We start from the raw sequence: 19,091 nt of genomic DNA, 5'->3' as shown, positions 1-19,091 counted from the left end.
CTCAACTTCTGATAATGACTGTCATCGGAAGAAATGCTTCTAAGACCGATCTCTGCCAGTTCGTCTTGAAATAACTCTGTGCTTTTTAATGGCAACACAGCTGAAACTCCATGGCGATCACCCTGGCTAATTAGACCTTTGCTACCGCCGCTGCCAGATGGCAGCTCCTAGGTGATTAGTGCTATGACTCAGCAGGACTAGCTTGGACAACCTTATTTGATTTTATGGTTCTACTAGTAGTGGCCATTGTGACTGTGGCCTGGCTTGATGTTTCCTTTAAGCATCAAGTGGGCAGATATCTCTACTTATATACTTTCTACCTGACTGCACCTTTCCACTGATTGGAAGTTGGTTAGATGCACTTAACAAAGAAAAGCACCACTAGCAACATGAGATTAACCATTACAGTGTTAGTGATAATGCAAGTCCATAGAGCAGACCTGAGCTGCTATGAATTCTTTCTATGAATTCACACATCAGGTTTCTGAAAAGCCCTAGGCTCAGGGCTGGGGTGACAGTTCAACAATTAAGACTGCTTAGTGCCCTTGCAGAGGACCCAGGTTCGATTCCTATGGTTTGATTCCTAGCAGCCATATTTGGTGGCTCAAAAACCTATGTGGTTCTAGCTCCAGGGAGATCTGACACCTCTGGTCTCAGACACTCATAACAAAAGTCCTAGTGTCTTCATTCATATGATAATGGCTACATATCTATGTATGCATGTATATATATATGTGTATATAATTAATATCTTCAGACTCGAAGGTTCTATTCAGTTTTTTTTAAAAATGTGTTCCAGATGGTTCTTGGATCATGAGATACTGTAAAATATCAACTGTGAATCAAAAGTAAGTAAAAAAAAATCTTCATTTTTGTTTCTGTTTATTTAGATTTTGTTTTGTGGTCTTAGTTTTTTGTTTGTTTTGAGATGCAGTCTCACTATGTAGCTGTAGCTGGACTGAAACGTACTACATAGACCAGGCTGGCCTTGAACTCATAGAGCTCCCCTTACCCCTGTTTCCCCGGTGTTGGGATTAAATGTGTGCACTGCCATAGCATGCCTAGCAATGCCCTCTATTTTTACGACAAATGAAAAATGAAAAGATAAGTGACTCAAGAGCAGCCTTGGAAACCTGACAATGCCATCAGATGACATGGGGGGACGCCCTCAGCCTCTTTGTGAAGGTGCATTGAGCAGGCATCTGGCCGGGCTGGCACTGACTGAAGCACTCTCGCAGTAACAGTAAGAAAGCCCAGGACACCTGGCAGGCTTTACTAAGAAAATGTTCCTCAAAGGAGGGAACACATGGTCCATCTGTTTCTCTGCCTATGCAGTCTCCTGGAGCAGCGGTGCGTGACTGGTAATGCTGACTGCTTCTGGAGGGGGCTATCAAGAGGCTAAGCATGGCAGGGAGGGGCATAGATCCTTTCATGTGTTTAAAAAAGTTTTTACCATGTAAATATGTGCCACCTGTATAGTTTAATTTCATCTTCCTTTTGTCTTCCTTCATATATATATATATATATATATTTTTTTTTTTTTTTTTTTTTTTTAATTTTTTGAGACAAGGTTTCTCTGTGTAGCCTTGGCTGTTCTAGACTAGCTTTATAGACCAGGCTGGCCTCGAACTCACAGTGACCCACCTGCTTCTCCCTCCCAAGTGCTGGGACCACAGACGTGCGCCACCACGCCTGGCTCCTTCTTATGTCTTTCTATCTTTAAAGAAAACATTTTTGACGATGTATTTATTTATTATGTATACAGTGCTCTGCCTGCACGTACACCTGCATGTAGGAAGAGGGCACCAGATCTCATAATAGATGGTTGTGAGGCATCATGTGGTTGCTGGGAATTGAACTCAGGACCTCTGGAAGAGCAGTCAGTGCTGTTAACCTCTGAGCCATCTCTTCAGCCCTTTTTCTATCTTTTAAATATTAAACATTTAAAAATTATGTATGTATGTGTATGCCCATATGAATACAGGTGGCCTTGGAGGCCAGAAGAGGGTGTGTGGGATCCCCTGGAACTGGAGTTACATGCATTCTGAGACATCCAACATGGCCAAGCTCAAGTCTCCTGGAAGAGAGCCAGTGCTCTTAACTACTGAGCCAGTTCTTCAGTCCTTCCTTCCTTCCTTCTTCCCTTCCTTCCTTCCTTCCTGCCTTCCTAAACAGAGGATCTTATTTTACTACGTAGCCAAAGCTGGCCTGAAACATGAAATCCTCCTGCCTCGGGACCCTGAATGCTGAATCCAGGCCTGCGGCACACTCCTTGGCTTTTCAGATTTAGCTGTCTGGGGTTTTGTTCTTTTGTCTCGGGAACTGTAGTTCTTCTTTTCATCCTCAGGCTAAGGCCCTGAGGGAATCATTGCCAGCATTTCCTGTGCAGCTGAAGTTGCACTCAACCACATGAACCACACCTCCCTTAACCACCAAGAGGGTGTGGCGGCGCGGGAAACAGAACCACAGGGACTGATTGTAGGAAATCATTCAATCCCGGCCTGGTTGCTCACTGGGATTTTCTAGCTAGTCTTGGAAGCTTCCCCCATTATTCTTTATCTTCCTCCCCTTGCCCCCTGCCGGGGTTCTCCCATCTTACCTCCCTTCCTTGACTAGTAGCCCAGGCACCACTCTCCACACCCTCTCACCCTTTGGTTTTCCAAGTCAGGCTTTCTCTGTGTATCTCTGGCTGTCTTGGACTCTCTTTGTAGACCATGCTAGCCTCAAACTCAAAGAGATCCACCTACCTCTGTCTCCTGAATGCTGGGATTACAGGTGTGAGCCACCACACCCTGTTTCTATATCCCCTTTTTAAATTATTCTGATCTCTTTGGCACCCATTCAAGAATTGTTTTCTCTTTGTTTGAGGCCAGACAGGGTTTCTCTCTCTGTTAGCCTTGGCTGTTCCTGGACTCACTTTGTAAATCAGGCTGGCCTCGAACTCAAGCGATCCAATCCGATTGCCTCTGCCTCTCAAGTGCTGGATTAAAGGCGTGCGCCACCACACTCGTCTTGTGTTAACATTTTTAAAAAGAAGTTAAGTTCATCTTTGGCTACATATCCTGTTTAAGGCTCACCTGGGCTATATGAGACCTGGTGACGTCACTTCTTTTTTTTTTATTTAATTTTAATTTATGTGCATTGGTGTAGGGGTGTCAGATCTTGGAGTTACAGACAGTTGTGAGCTGCCATGTGGGTGCTGGAAATTGAACCCAAGTCTTTTGGAAGAGCAGGCAGTGCTCTTAACCACTGAGCCATCTCTCCATCCCATTACTTCTTTTTTTTTAAAACATATTTTATTATTTATGTGTATGAGTACGCTGTCTTCACGCACACCAGAAGAGGGCATCGGATTGTATTACAGACTGTTGTGAGCCACCATGTGGTTGCTGGGAATTGAACTCAGGACCTCTGGAAGAGCAGACAGTGCTCTTAACCTCTGAGCCATCTCTCCAGCTCCCCCCATTACTTCTTCTTTTTTTTTTTTTTTAGTTTTTCGAGACAGGGTTTCTCTGTGTAGCCTTGGCTGTCCTGGACTCACTTTGTAGACCAGGCTGGCCTCGAACTCACAGCGATCCGCCTGCCTCTGCCTCTCGAGTACTGGGATTAAAGGCGTGCGCCACCACCGCCCGGCTTCATTACTTCTTTATGATAGAAACAATATGTTTTTTTTTTTTAATTCAATCATCACGATATTATAGAGGAATGTTAATTCAGAACATAGCTGTCTGGCAAGAGATCACATCCAAAGACTTTCTAGGTCTGTGTGATCTGGCTGGAATACAAACACGCCTTTAGTCAGGAGACAGAGACAAACTGATCTGAGTTCAAGACCAGTCTGGTATAGAGCAAGTATCAGGTAAAAGAAGCTTAGGTCCAGGTGTGGTGGCACAGGCCTTCAATCCCAAACAAAGGTAAAAGTTAGCTTGTAGAAGGAAGCCTCCATGTTTGAAAGTGGTGTCTAATTGAGTGACAGAAAAGGCGATGAATCAGAGACGATTTGAGTATATAGGATACACCCAACTCTCATGAGAAGAGGGAGGAAGGGAAGCTACTTGGGAGACGAGGCAGTTTTTACCAGGACAGTTATAGAGAGATGGGTTGCAGAGAGAGAGAGAGAGAGAGAGAGAGAGAGAAAACTCAGGTGAAGATGGAATAAGCTGGAAAATGAGAAGAACCAAGATGATTAGAACAGATGGCTGAGTTAGTTTGAGGTCAAACAGAGCAATTCTGGGCCCAGAGAGAAGCCAGATTGAAGACATCAGCTAGGAGAGGCATTTGAGCCAGAACAGCTGCGATGAGCCAGCCATCCCAGAGCTCAGAAAGAACAAGTAAGGAGAACCAGGCATGGTGACGCACGCCTTTAATCCCAGCCCTTGGGAGGCATAGGCAGGCGGATCGCTGTGAGTTCGAGGCCAGCCTGGTCTGCAAAGTGAGTCTAGGACAGCCAAGGCTACACTGTATGAAAAAAAAAAAAAAAAACAAAAAGAAAAGTCTTATACCTAGCTTTAGGACCCAAGCCTCAGCACCGGAAATATCATTGAAATTAGCTAAAGCCTAGAGATAAACTCTTGTGTGAGTTCCTGTATGTGCAGATGTGTATGTATGTACATGCATGTGGAGGTCAGGGGTCAACCAGAGATGCTGTTCTGTTAGCACTGACCTTTTCTTTTTTTCTTTCTTTGTTTTTTTTTTTTTTTTTGAGACAGGGTTTCTCGGTGTAGGCGTGGCTGTCCTGAAACTCTGTTTGTAGACCAGGCTGGCCTTGAACTCGCAGCGATCCTCCTGCCTCTGTCTCCAGAGTGTTGGGACTAAAAGCATGCACCACCACCGCCCTGCTGCCGCTGACCTCTGCTTTTTAGTCAGGCTCTCTCTCTCTCTCTCTTTCCGTCTTGGAGCTTGCCTGGTAGGCTGGGTTGGCAGCCCAGTGAAGCCCAGGAATTTCTGGGTTTTCTCCCCTAGCTGACATCACAAGCAGATGCCAGCACCCCTGGCATTTTGAAGTGAGTGTCAGGATCCACATTCAGGTTTCCACGCTTTCATAGCAGGTGCTTCGTCAGCTGAGCCACCATGCCAGGCCAGGCTCACGATGCTTTCTAGACTGGCCTGGAACTTATTATGTAAGCCAGGCTGACTTTGAACTCATAGATCTGCTGGCCTCTTCCTCCTGGGTGTTGGTATTAAAGGCATGTGCCACCGTGCGTGGTAAAATAATTATTTACATATTATTTTTGGTTTTTGTGACTGGGTTTCTCTGTGTACCCTTGGCTGCCCTGGACTTGCTTTGTAGAGCAAGCTGGCCTCGAATTTACAGAGATCCACCTGCCTCTGCCTCTGCCTCTGCCTCTGCCTCTGCCTCCCCCATGTGGTAAGATCACATGCATGGGCCACTATGCCCAGCTAAAGATTATTTTTTTAATTTATTTATTATTATGTATACAATGCTCTGCCTGCATATACACCCACAGGCCAGAAGACGGCATCAAATTACATTATATATGGTTGTGAGCCACCATGTGGTTACTGGGAATTGAACTCAGGACTTCGGGAGGAGCAGACAGTGCTCTTAACCGCTGAGCCATCTCTCCAGCCCTAAAGATTATTTTTTTAATTTAAGACTTATTTATTGATTTATTTGTGTCTGTGTGTATGTGCATGTGTGTGCAGGTACTTGTGGCCAGAAGGGAGTGTCAGATTCCCTGGAGCTGGAGTTACAGGCAGTTGTGAGCTGTCTGGTGCAAGAACAGTACACGTGTCTAACTGCTGAGTGGTCTCTTCAGCCTGAAAGACTCGTTCCAGATCCTGGCAGTGAGTCCTGAGTTAGATGTGCGCACTGTAAGTCATGTCTTCTGTGCTCTGTAGACTGCCTGTTTACTCTGTTGGTGCTGCCATCTGCTGAACCGAAATTCTGTTTTGTTTTTGTTTTTTTTGGTTTGGTTTTTCAAGACAAGGATTCTCTGTGTAGCCTTACCTGTCCTGAACTTGCTTTGTAGACCAGGCTGGCCTGGAACTCACAGAGATCCGCCTGCCTCTGCCTCCCAGAGGGCTGGGATTAAAGGTGTGCGCCACCAAGCCTGGGTCTTATAACTGTTTTTTAAATCTGTGTTTTTCAGAGTGAAAAAAATGTTACTCAGTGATGGGAGGTGGCAGTGCACGCCTTTAATCCCAGCACTCGGGAGGCAAAGGCAGGCGGATCTCTCTGAGTTCGAGGCCAGCTTTGTCTACAACTCTTTGTAGAGAGTTCCAGGACAGCCAAGGCTACACAGAGAAATCCTGTCTTGAAAATTGCCCCCCCCCAAAATAACAATAATGACAATGGTTTGAATTAATGTTAAATGACAACATACATAGCCATCAGATTTACATATTTGTAAATCTGACACCCCAGCAAGTTCTCAGCTAGTCTCCTGCTCTTTGGGGTAGTGCTCAGAGTAGGCCTGAGGATTGGATGGTGCGAACCTGTTCCTTTAATGGCTAGAGTGTTACATTATTCAAGAAATTAGTCACTGCTCAAAAATGGCCTGGTAGCCCACATTACATCAACATCATCTGCTTGGTGGTGTTTTTGTTTAATGCCAGTAGTGAAGGGATCCCAAGGGTAACAGTTTTTCCACCAATATTAGTATTTCATCTGGCTCAGTGTGGCTTGTGCCAAGACTGTATTCAAACAAGCTTGAAAAGACAGCACAGAGGGCCTGGCAGTGGTGGCGCACATCTGTAATCCCAGCACTCAGGAGGCAGAGGCAGGTCGATCGCTGTTGAGTTCGAGGGCAGCCTGGTCTACAAATTGCAGTCCAGGACAGCCAAGGCTACACAGAGAAACCCTGTCTAGAAAAAAACAAAAAGACAGCAAAGGGGCTGCAAGGATGCTCATGCAAGACTCAGGATCTAGTGCTGGGTCAGATGGTTGATGCCTTTTGCTCTTCCAGCAACCTGTATAGTACCTGGCTCTAAGAAAGCTAGCCAGAAGGATGGAAATCTAGAGGTCAGGTCCTGCTTAAAGTCTCAATGTCCTATGTCTTACAACTAAAGTGTCTTTAGGCAATAGACTCTAGCCATCTAGTTGTGGCATGCAATTTATGATGTTTTGTTTTTGGTTTGTCTTCATTTTTTGAGACAGGGTTTCTCTGTGTAGCCTTGGCTGTCCTGGACTCACTTATGTAGACGAGGCTGGCCTTGAACTCACAACGAATCCTCCTGACTCTGCCTCCCAAGTGCTGGGATTAAAGGCGTGTGCTGCCTTCATCACCACCACCACCACAGCATTTCTCTCTCTTTCCAGGTCAGCCTGGAATTTCCTCTGTAGCATAGGCTGGCCTAGAACTTACCCTGTAACCCAGACTGGCTTGAGACTCCTGGGTGTGCGTCATTCTTGTGACTTCACAGTGCTGAAATAACAGGTGTGAGCTGCCACACTTAGTTGCAGCCGTTGTTTAATACCATAGTAGAATCATACTGCTAGTGTCCTGAGGATCTCAGACGCTTCATGGCTTCCTGCCGGGTCATCTCTTCACCCCAAATGTCCTCCATGTTGAGTGCCTGGGAAATCCTCTAAAATATAGCATGTGTACCTCTTCTCTGTTTCTCCTCTGTGAATGTACCACATTCTTTCCTCTGTACCAACCTCTGCAAGTTGTCTAAAACATCTGTTCGTCACCCAGTCACTCATCACTCACTACTCTGCTTCCAGGCATTGAGCTACTGCCTGGAACGTTAAATAGGACTTTGGCAGAAGGAAAGCCTGGCTGGCTGTGTTGGTTCCTGCTAGTAGGCCAAATGCTGAAGGAGCCGATTCAGGTGGACCGTGAATTTTGAAGCCAGCCTGTGTTACATCAGAGGAGCTGGGGAGATGGCTCACTTATAAAAGAAGCCCTCCGGCTGCTCTTCCAGAGGACCTGTGTTCGATTCCCAGCATCCCCAGCAGGCTGCTCACAGGAGATGTAACACTTTCCTTTTGGTCTCAGCAGACACCTGCACTGGCATTACGCGTTACTCAAACACACATACATATCATCAGAAATAAAATAAAACCTTGGAAGAAAGAAATGCATGTCACACAATGGACCTGAGTTCCATCCCCAATACTCTCTTACAAAGCCTGGATCAGCGGTGTGCATCTGTAATTCCAGTGCTGCGGAGGTGGAGATATGAGTCTCCCTGGGCCTTGCTGCCCAGTCCAGCCATACTGGCAAGCTCCATGTTTAGTGAGAGACCCTGCCCCCCCAAAATAAATAAATAAATAAATAAATAAATAAATAAATAAATAAGGTGTGGTGTGATTGAGGGAGATAATTCTTGTCAACCTATGGCTTCCATATGCATGTGTACACGTGTACCTACACACATATGTACGCACATGTAGATACATGTCCACACACAAATACCACCACACACACAGATTAGGAACCAGTGTTTGAATGTGTGCAAAGCAAGAGCCAGTGACGTGGCTGAGTATTGATTGGGAATCCATGCTCAGTCTGAGAAACAGAAATACTGTCTGCACTGCACCTTGGATTTTGAGTTCTTAGGAAGTGAGGGGATAGGATCAGATGTAGACAGTTGTTTAAAGAGACTAGAGTTGCTAGGGCATCGGCTGGGCTGATGTGGGCCAGAGGAAGTCCCGAGTTTCATATAGAGCCTAGTGCCGCCTCAGTCTCTTGAAGTGTTATAACAGGGTTTCTCTGTGTAGCCTTGCCTGTCCTGGACTCGCTTTGTAGACCAGGCTGGCCTCGAACTCACAGCGATCCGCCTGCCTCTGCCTCCCGAGTGCTGGGACTAAAGGTGAGAGCCACCACGCCCAGCTGCATTATCACTTTTAGCACAGCAGATTTTAGTGTTCACTGCAATAGTTAACTGGCATTATAATAGCCCTATCAGCAGTGTGTCCGTGGTTGAGTGTTCTTACATGAACAGAAGATGTGGAAGAGAGGAAAGGAGAGGACAAAGAGATGCCTCAGCAGTTTAAAGGCTCTTTGTACAAGCCTGGCGACCCCAGTTAGAGTCCCAGAACACATGTAAAGGCAAAGAATAGACCCTCCAATTATAAGTGAGTATATACCATGTGAGTCTTTTTGCTTCTGGGTTAACTCACTCAATATGATCATTTCTAGTTCCATCCATTTGTTCACAAATTTCGGCATTTCCTTGTTTTTAATAGCTGAGTAGTATTCCATAGTGTAAATGTACCACAGTTTCTTTATCCATTCTTCAACTGAGGGACATTTAGGTTGTTTCCATGTTCTGGCGATTACGAATAAGGCTGCTATGAACATGGTTGAGCACATGTCCTTGTTATGTGGTAGAGCATCTTCTGGGTATATTCCAAGGAGTGGAATAGCTGGGTCTTCAGGTAGGCCTATTCTCAGTTTTCTGAGAAAGTGCCAGATAGATTTCCAAAGTGGTTGTACTAGTTTGCATTCCCACCAGCAATGAAAGAGTGTTCCTCTCTCTCCACATCCTTGCCAGCATGTGCTGTCACTTGAATTTTTGATCTTAGCCATTCTGATGGATGTAAGATGGAATCTCAGAGTTGTTTTGATTTGCATTTCCCTGATGACTACGGAGGTTGAGCATTTCTTTAAGTGTTTCTCAGCCATTCGATATTCCTCTGTTGAGAATTTCTTGAGTTCTTTATATATTTTGGATATTAGACCTTTGTCAGATGTAGGGTTGGTGAAGATCTTTTCATAGTCTGTAGGCTGTTGCTTTGTTCTGTTAACAGTGTCTTCTGCCTTACAGAAGCTTCTCAGTCTCATGAGGTCCCATTTATTAATTGTTGACCTTAAGGCCTGGCCCAAAAAGGATGTCCTATGAAAGTCTTCATTACCAGGAGAGTGAGATAGATGTGAGGACATCCTATTGGGACTCTAGGTGAGAGAAATATGGGAGAATGGGGAAATAGAAGGATCCAGAGGGTCCTAGAAACCTACAAAAAGAACATTATGACGGGCAGATCTGGACCCAGGGGCATCTGCTCAAACTACTGCACCAAGCAAGGACAATACATGCAATAAACATTGAACCCCTACTCAGATCTAGCCAATGGACAGGACATTCTCCACAGTTGTGTGCAGAGCAGAGTCTGACTCTGACATGAACTCTGGTGTCCCATATTTGACCACTTCCCCTTGCTGGGGAGGCCTGGTGTCACTCAGAGAAAGGATAAGCAGGCTACCAAGATGAGACCTGATAGGCTGTGACCATATAATGGGGGAGGAGGTCCCCCTCAGTCACAGACCTAGGGGAGGGAAATAGGGTGAAGGAGGGAGGAACAGGAGGAGACAAATGAAGGGATAACAATTGAGATGTAATCTGAATAAATTAATAAAATTTAAAAATTCCTTTAAATAATCCCAGCACTCGGGAGGCAGAGGCAGGCGGATCGCTGTGAGTTCGAGGCCAGCCTGGTCTACAAAGTGAGTCCAGGATGGCGAAGGCTACACAGAGAGACCCTGTCTCGAAAAACCAAAAAAAAAAAAAAAAAAAAAATCCTTTAAAAATGATATATGCCCCAAACACCCATCACATGCATGCATGTGCACGAGCGCGCGCGCGCGCGCACACACACACACACAAACACACACACACTTTCTTCCTGGTGTTTTTTGTTTGTTTGTTTTGGGTTTTTTTTCATGTTCTAAGACAGAAAAAAATGAAAGAGAGACAGGATCTATACCAAGGGTTCTCCTGGCATGTGTGAGGAGGCGTTGAGACAAATTCCGTGGCAGTTAGACAGTGAACTGCCTGCCAAGATGGAGAGGAAGGAACAAATCATGACCTTCTACAGCCCTGATGTCTCCAAAATAAAAGGGGACCGGAAATACCAACGGGTGAGGAGACAATGTAGGTCAGAGGGGAGGAAGAGGGCTTCACCTGAGGACAGAGCTAGGCAGAAAAGACCACCTGAGACACTCTGACTTTTAAAAAGTGATAAGGGAAGAGGCCTGCAAATCAAAGCCACGTGGGGGTATTGGAGGAGAGCGCGCGAGGAGACTTCAGGGACCTGAGGTTAGCATCCTGGACAATATTTCCCTCATCCTTGTAGCCTACTGTTCCTACCAACAAACAGTCAATGTCACCCCAGAAGCGACAGCAGTATGTGGATCAGGCTTACACCTACACCCGGATGTTCTGTGGCAGCCTCTCTGGCTTCAGCCTGCTGCTGCTGATCTGCACATCCCCACTGAGCTGGGTGCAGTTCCTGGTGACCAACAACGGCCTTGAGCTCAACGCAGGACTCTGGACTCTATGCAGCCATGAGCTGTGCTGGAGCCACATACCCAAGCCACCCTGTGAGTGTCATGAAAATCAGTGTCACAGGCCCCACAGTTCCAGAGCTTTCTGCCACATTGTGCTTTGCCTTTCTTCCTTCAAGATCTTTGGATTGGAGATAAGTTGTGAATATGACTGTCTATTTACACACACACACACACACACACACACACACACACACACACACACACACATATATATATCCTCTTTCCTATCCTGGGTTGATTCCTGTCCCAAATGATTGATTAAAAGCTAGTAGTATTCAGGCCGGGAGGCAGAGGCAGGTGGATCGCTGTGAGTTTGAGGCCAGCCTGGTCTACAAAGCGAGTCCAGGACAGCCAAGGCTACACAGAGAAAACCTGTCTCAAAAAACAAACAAACAAAAGAAGCTGGTAGTATTCTTTGGGTGAAATTCTTTTGATATTTATAAGATGCTACCATGGAACAGTTTGGAACAGGTTTGGATACAGGTGAACTGATTTTTAAAAATTTGGACCACTTCTGCTAGATTAAGGCTTCTTATTGGCATGGATAGGTGGGCCCTTCTTGAACTGGAGGTCCTAAGAGTATTGAAACTTTGTCAGCTAAGCTTGCTGCCCTTCTGAAGCTGAAATCAGAGCTGGGGACGAAGCTCACTAGTAGAGTATTCACCTGCCATATACAAGGCCCTGGGATCTGTCCGCAGCACTACAAAAAAGTCTTGCTGTAAAATTTTGAGTTAAGAATGGACTGTAATGGCATAGGCACAGGGTTTTTCTATGTTATCTTAGCTGTCCTGGACTTGCTTTGTAGACCAGGCTGGCCTCGAACTCACAGAGATCCACCTGCCTCTGCCTCCCAAGTGCTGGGATTAAAGGAATGCACCACCACACCTGGCCATCTTTTGAATATTAACCTCAGTTTTGGAATATGCCTCTGGTATTTGAACATAGGCAGCAGAATGACATCACCAGGCCCCAGTTCTGCAAAAGGAAAAGAAAAATGGAGTGTTCTGGGCGTAGTGTTGCACATCTTTAATCCCAGCCCTCGGGAGGCAGAGGCAGGCAGATCTCTGTGCGTTCGAGGCCAGCTTGGTCTACAGAGTGAGTTCCAGGACAGCCAGAGCTACATAGAGTGACCCTGTCTCAACCTCACCCCCACAGAGAATGTGGAGGGCTAGGGTGTGGCTAAGTAAGCTGAATGCTTGCCTACCATTTGCCTACCATGCACAAAACATAAGCCAGGTGTAGTGGCACCTGGCTATAATCCCAGCACTCAGAAAGCAGGGACAGCATGATCAGAATTAAGTTTGAGAAGGCCTAGGATACACAAGACTTTATCTCAAAAAGAAAAAGTGTCATGTGATATTGTCTCAGAAAAAAAAATAATAAAAAATAAAAAAGCTATGCTAAGCATGGTGGTACATGCCTGTAATCTTCTCCCTTAGGAGACTGAGGAGGAAGATCGCGAATCTGAGACCAGCCTGGGTTACATAGCCAGACCTGTTTCAAACACCAATGTGTGTGTGTGTGTGTGTTTTCTTCCAGAGCTGAGGACCGAACCCAGGGCCTTACACTTGCTAGGCAAGTGCTCTACCATTGAGCTAAATCCCCAACTGTGTGTGTGTGTGTGTGTGTGTGAGTGTGTGTGTGTGTGTGTGTGTTTTAACATCTCTGTGTTAATTATTTTTGTGTATGTATGGGTATGCATATGTCACAGCACACTTGGGGAGGTCAGAGCACAACTTTCTGGAGTTGGTTTTTTCCTTCTACCCTGTGAGTCCCAGGAATCCAACCCAGGTTGTTAGGCTTTGCATCAAGTGCCTTTACTTACTGAGTCATCTTGCTGCCCTACCTACAATACACACACACACACACACACACACACACACACACACACACAGAGAGAGAGAGAGAGAGAGAGAGAGAGAGAGAAGAGAGAGAAATCATGTGAACTAGTGTAAGCTTAAAGGGTGAACTTTTTAAAATATAAGGAAGAATGCCATAAACTGCCAAGAGCAGGCAGTGCAGAGGGCGTGACAGGACTCAAGACTGGGCTCTCCGACAGAGACAGCCAAACCAGTCGCACCAACTCCAGTTGACACTCATCTTTGTTTATGTTTTGTTTTATCTCTATAGTCCAGGTTTTCCTGTTTATTAGTGTGTCGGTGCCAAACAGTGATATCCAGCTCGTCAGTTCACACAAGCAAAAGAGGAAATTGACATTTCCAAGCGTAATAACCAAATAGCTCCAACTTGGCCCAGGCTCCTTTGTCTCCGGTTCCCTTAGCTGTCTGTATTCAGATAGCTACAGGCAAGGATTAATAGAGCACTTGAGCACTTGGAGTATCAAGAGCCAAATGCTGTTTAAAAAAAACAAAAACAAAAACAAACTAGGTCCCAGGGCTTCCTGAAGCTTCTCGAGGTTACACGGATGCTCAGTCTCAGTCTTTAGAAAACAAGCCACTTTTAAGTTATTCTCTTTTTAATCTGACCAGCTTGTTGGAGGCCACAAAGGAATTCACTGCCATGGTTAGGCTTCTGATTATTTTTATCATAAGGAGCAGGCTGTAGAGAACAAAATGAAATTTATGAGGCAGATCTTTTTTTTTTTAAGGTAAAATTTTAATTAAGCATGTGTGGGTGGGGGTGTGTACAGATGAGGGGAGATGCTTGCCGAGTCCGGGAAGGATGTTGGATCTCCTGGATCTGGCCTTTCAGATGGTTATGAGCTGTGCATAGGTGCTGGGAACCAAAGTTTAGCCTTTGTTGGAGCGGTACATGCTCTTAACTGCTCAGCCATGTCTCCAGCCCCATGAGGCACATCTTAGAATCCTTTTGTAGAATCCTTTGTTTTGTTTAGCTTTGTGTTTTTTAAAGGTTCTTTTTAATTTTCTAAAAAAGGATTTATTTATTATTATGACAAGTGTGTGCCCCTCACTGTGGCTGGCCCTCCAGCTTTCTGTGAGGACTGACCAAGCCTTTCCTCTTCCACTTGGAGATTATCTCCACTGCTCCAGGGCCCTGTTCATCATCTCGATCCTGTGCGCGCTTGCTGGCCTTGGCTTGCTCTTCAACTCTTGCCACCCTGCAGAGAGAATCGCGTCCTCTGAGTTGGATCTGAAGATGGCCATCCTCAGCTTCTGCTCAGGTAGGGACTGGCAAGGCAATACACCAAGGTAAAACAGTCAAAGGAACTGAGCGCCTCTGGGGGCTTCCACACTCTTTCCTACCTTTCCTTTCCTTTACCATCACACTCAGCAGCCAGCTCCCTGCCCTCTCTTATTGCATAGAGCACGCCTCCACCTGGCTTACCCCCCCAAGGAAGAGGATGTCTCCTTTCTCATATCTTGGCTAATACCCAAGTTTTAAAATCCTTTGATCTCTGCCAAGGATATAATCCCTGCGAATGAAGGAGGAGCTGGGGTGGGGGGGGGGGAGGGAAGTGGAGTGGTTGGCAGCCAAGGCTGACGGAAGACACTGATAAAATGTGACATCTTTTCTTCTGGTCCCAGCTGTCTGCTTGCTCCTCTGCCTCAACCTGTTTCTGGCCCAGGTTGAATGGTACACAAAGAGTGCCATGGAGTCAGAGCTCCTGTGGGCCTATTATCTTAACTGGTGCAGTGACGTCTTATACTTCTGTGCTGGTGAGTCAGCCCCCTGCTCTGCGCTTAGAAGGAGGGAACGGAAAATCCCTTGTGTAGCAGGAGGTAGAATGGAGATGAAATAGACACATGGCAGGTTTTTATGTGGAGAGGCAGTGTGGTGTGGTGGGCAGAGATTTGACAATCAAAAGCCTAGAATTAGTAACTTGTTCTCTCACAAAATGAGGTGTGGATGGGTTAAGTCATTTGCTTAAGGGTACACAGAAAACAATAGCGCCATTATTGAAATCCGAGGGAGTCAAGCTTTATTCTAACAAGACCGGAATAGTCTAAGGCAGCACAGTCACTGGAGGATAAAATAACTGGAGGGGGTAGGGGGTGGGGAGAATGTACTGTAAAGAGGTTTCTTTTTCTTTTTCCTTTTTGGTTTTTTGAGACAGGGTTTCTCTGTGTAGTTCTGGCTGTCCTGGACTCTCTTTGTAGACCAGGCTGGCCTCCAACTCACAGAGATCCAACTGCCTCTGTCTCCCGTGTGCTGGGAATAAAGGCGTACACCATCGTGCCTGGCTTTTGAAAAGAGGTCTTTTAAGACTGAATTTGAAAAGATGAATACAACTTTTAAAAGCTAAAAGACTGCACATCTGTAATCCCAGCACTCGGGGAGGCAGAGACAGGCGGAACTTTGTTAGTTCGAGGCCAGTCTGGTTTACAAAGTGAGTCCAGGACAGCCAAGGCTGTTGTTACACAGAGAAACCCTGTCTCCAAAAACAAACAAACAAACAAACAAACAAAGATGATCTGCCTGTTAAACTACATCTCAATTTTTTTCCTCCTCTAGGGGTCATCTCTTTTCTCAATTACATAACTTTCCAGTCTCATTCTGCCGATCCAAGTGTCAATCAGATTCCACAGCAGAGGCCCAGGCTGGACTTTGGTCCAGTGCCAACACTACTGCCTGCTACAGCAGAAAAGCCAAGTCCTGAGATGCAGCTTCTAAGTTGGAGAGAGGAAAAACAGCCAAGTATGGGAGGGAGAAATCAGTCAAATGTGAGAGGGGGGAAGTCACCAAGTACAAGACTGTGACAGGAACAGGGAAGGCTAAGTCCTGCTGCCTCAAACATAGAGAGGGTGCGTTAGGTGAGAAATGATCGTGCTAATACGACGAAACCTTCTGCTATCATGTGTCCATAGTAGCATTAAAGCTAACGAAATGTCTGTTGTGTATATTGGATCCAAAATATATAAGACTGCTATAGAGAACGTCATGGCTCAGCAATTAACAGAGCTAGCAGCACAATCGTGGGATTCAGAATCTGAATGATGGCACCCACGTAACAAGCCTCCTCAAAGGACAGGTGGAGATGAGGAGATGGACAGCAACCTCTTCTGGTACACACACACACACACACAAATAGGTCTTGAAAATAAAAGCAGGGCGTGGTGGCACAGGCCTTTAATCCCAGCACTCGGGAGGCAGAGGCAGGCGAATTGCTGTGAGTTCGAGGCCAGCCTGGTCTACAAAGTGAGTCCAGGACAGCCAAGGCTACACAGAGAAACCCTGTCTGGAAAAACAAAAAACAAAAAAACTCTACAAGCATCTTTACTTTTCCATGGGATCTAGAAGTACAATTTCTATAATATAATAAAAGCTACAACAACAACAAAACAAAAACAAAAAAAGAAGGTAATGAAAATTCACTTAGAATTTGCAAAAGATTTCTTTTCATTTTCATTTATATGTATGTGTATGTGTGGCACTGCGAGTGCCTACAGAGGCTGGAAGAGCTCATAGGCTCACCTGAAACTTGAGTTCTAGGCAGTTGTGAGCTGCATGTGCCCTGAAGGCTAGCCTCAGGTCCTCTTTAATTACCAGAGTCCTACTGGAGGTATATGTAAAGATACTAATAATAACAATAGCAATAGACTTTGGGGTCATAAATGAAGAAAGGCTGCTAATAAACACACTGTACATAACAGAGGACTTTTCAGGCACTGGGGAAAAATCTCATGAACCCACAAAGGTCCTTGATGAAGATGGTTTATCTGAATTGTCTATGGCTTTGCACATTCTCAGAATGGAGTCAGTTAAGCAATACCGATGCATATGGATTGGAAATCACCCCTGGAGAAAATACCAACTACCCTAAGAAGCTGAGAGGTACTGGGTCGATTCTGGGGAATCCATGGACATCCCCTTTCCTATGAGGACTGATACTTAAACTACTCTCTTGTCCATCCTGGTCTACAGAGTTCCAGGATAGCCAGCGATGCACACAGAGGCCCTGTCTTGCATTGGGGGGATGTGGGGGGATGGATGACAACTCTATAGGCAAATATGCACAAAATGACCTTGTTCATGTGTGTATGTATGCATGTATTTATTTATTTATTCATTCACTTGACAACCTGTTCACAGGCCCCTCCCTACTCTTCTTCCAGTCCTACCCTAACACACCTCCTCCTCAGCTCCCCCTCCCCTTCTGTGAAGAGAAGGGAAGGCCTACCATGAGTACCAACCCACCCTGACACATCCAGTCTCAGCAGGACTAAGCAAATCCTCTCCTACTGAGGCCAGACAAGGCAGCCCAGCGAGGGGAGAGGGATCCAAAGGCAGGCAGCAGAGTCAGAGACAGCCTGCACTCCAATTGTTAAGGGATCCACATGAAGACCAAGCTGTACAGCTGCTACATATGTGTAGGGGGTCTATGTCCAGCCCATGCTTGCCCCTTGGTTGGTGGTTCAGTCTCTGTGAAGCGCCATGGGCCTCGGTGAGTTTACTCTGTAGTCCCTGACCTCCTCGGGCTCCCTCTATCTTTCCTCCTACTCTTCCCACAAGACTCTCCAGCTCTGCTTCTTGTTTGGCTGTGGGTCTCTGCATCTGTTCCCAATGGCTGCTGGATGAAGCCTCTCAGAAGACAGTTATGCTAGGTTCCTGTCTGCAATTGTTGTAGAGCGTTGTTAATAGTGTCAGGGGTGGGTCTCCAATTTGGCCAGTCATTGGTTGATGGTTGCCTCAATCTCTGCTCCATCTTTATCCCTACACTTCTTGTAGGCAAGACAATTTTATTTATTTTTTGTTTGTTTGGTTTTTTTTTTTGAGACATGGTTTCTTTGTGTGGCCTTGGCTGTCAGGGACTCACTTTGTAGACCAGGCTGGCCTTGAACTCACAGAGATCCGCCTGCCTCTGTGTCCCAGAATGCTGGCATTACAGGCATGCCTGGGTGAACCAAGGCTATTTTAAAATATAACAAATGTCTATGTTTCGTTGATTGCTAGGGGGTTAGAAAATGCTGCCGTAATAATAATTATAGTGCTAATAGCACACATTTATTAGGCCCCATTTCTAAATTAACTGCAATAATTACTGCTAGCTTTAATTGTCAACTTGATACAATCTAGAACTACCTGACAAGATAGTTTCAAGGAGGAATTTTATATAATGCATTGGTTTATGGGCATGTCTTTAGGAGACTGTCTTAAGTTAATTGATGTGGGAAGGCCAAGCCCACTGCTGGTGCCACCACTCTCTAAGCAGTTACAAGAATGGAGAAAATGAACTGAGCACAAGCAAGCAAGCCAGTGAACACGTGTGCGTTCATTTATTTCTTCCTCCTGCTGACTGTGAATGTGATGTGACCAACTACTTTAAGTTCCTGCCATGTTGTGGTCTGTGCTACAATGGACTAGCATATGGAATAAAGTTAAAATAAGTCCTCTTTCTCTTAAATTGCTTTTGCCAGGGTATTTTATCATAGCAACAGAAATAAGACTAGAGCACAGAATATAATCTAGAAAACACACTCAGTATAAAAGAAAATAGCCAGACTTAGTGGTCCATACTTCACAATCCCAATACTCAGGAGGCCGAGACGAGGGGATCCAGTCAAAAAAAAAAAAAAAAAAAAAAAAAAAAGGAGGAAGGCAGGAAAGAGGAAGAGACACAGGGAAAGAAGACTTTATTTTCAAATATCTAGAACGTTGAACCGAGTGTGGCAGCGCACGCCTGCAATCCCAGCACTCGGGAGGCAGAGGCAGGTGGATCTCTGTGAGTTTGAAGTCAACCCGGTCTAGAAAGCAAGTCCAGGACAGCCAAGGCTACACAGAGAAACCCTGTCTTGAATAAATGAACAAACAAAAACTTGAATATTTTCAAAACTATGACAATTTCAAGAAATGCTAAACACTATATTGTAAAATGCAAGGTTTTTTTTTTTCTATGCCCACCCTAGCTCCCGA

At 45.5% G+C, this 19,091-nt stretch overlaps 1 protein-coding gene across 1 annotated transcript; it reads left to right on the top strand.

The window, feature by feature from the left end:
* The first annotated feature begins 10,751 nt into the window (after window positions 1-10,751).
* On the top strand, window positions 10,752-15,937 carry LOC127197915 (transmembrane protein 202-like). Its single transcript, XM_051155742.1, has 5 exons — window positions 10,752-10,829; window positions 11,045-11,291; window positions 14,251-14,400; window positions 14,765-14,896; window positions 15,693-15,937. The coding sequence occupies exons 1-5, from the start codon at window positions 10,752-10,754 to the stop codon at window positions 15,935-15,937; spliced, it is 852 nt and encodes a 283-aa protein (XP_051011699.1).
* Window positions 15,938-19,091: the final 3,154 nt, after the last annotated feature.

The sequence above is a fragment of the Acomys russatus genome, chromosome 14 (genome assembly GCF_903995435.1).
Source record: "Acomys russatus chromosome 14, mAcoRus1.1, whole genome shotgun sequence".
Taxonomy (NCBI): domain Eukaryota; kingdom Metazoa; phylum Chordata; class Mammalia; order Rodentia; family Muridae; genus Acomys; species Acomys russatus.
This window is presented reverse-complemented; position numbering and strand designations above follow the sequence as displayed.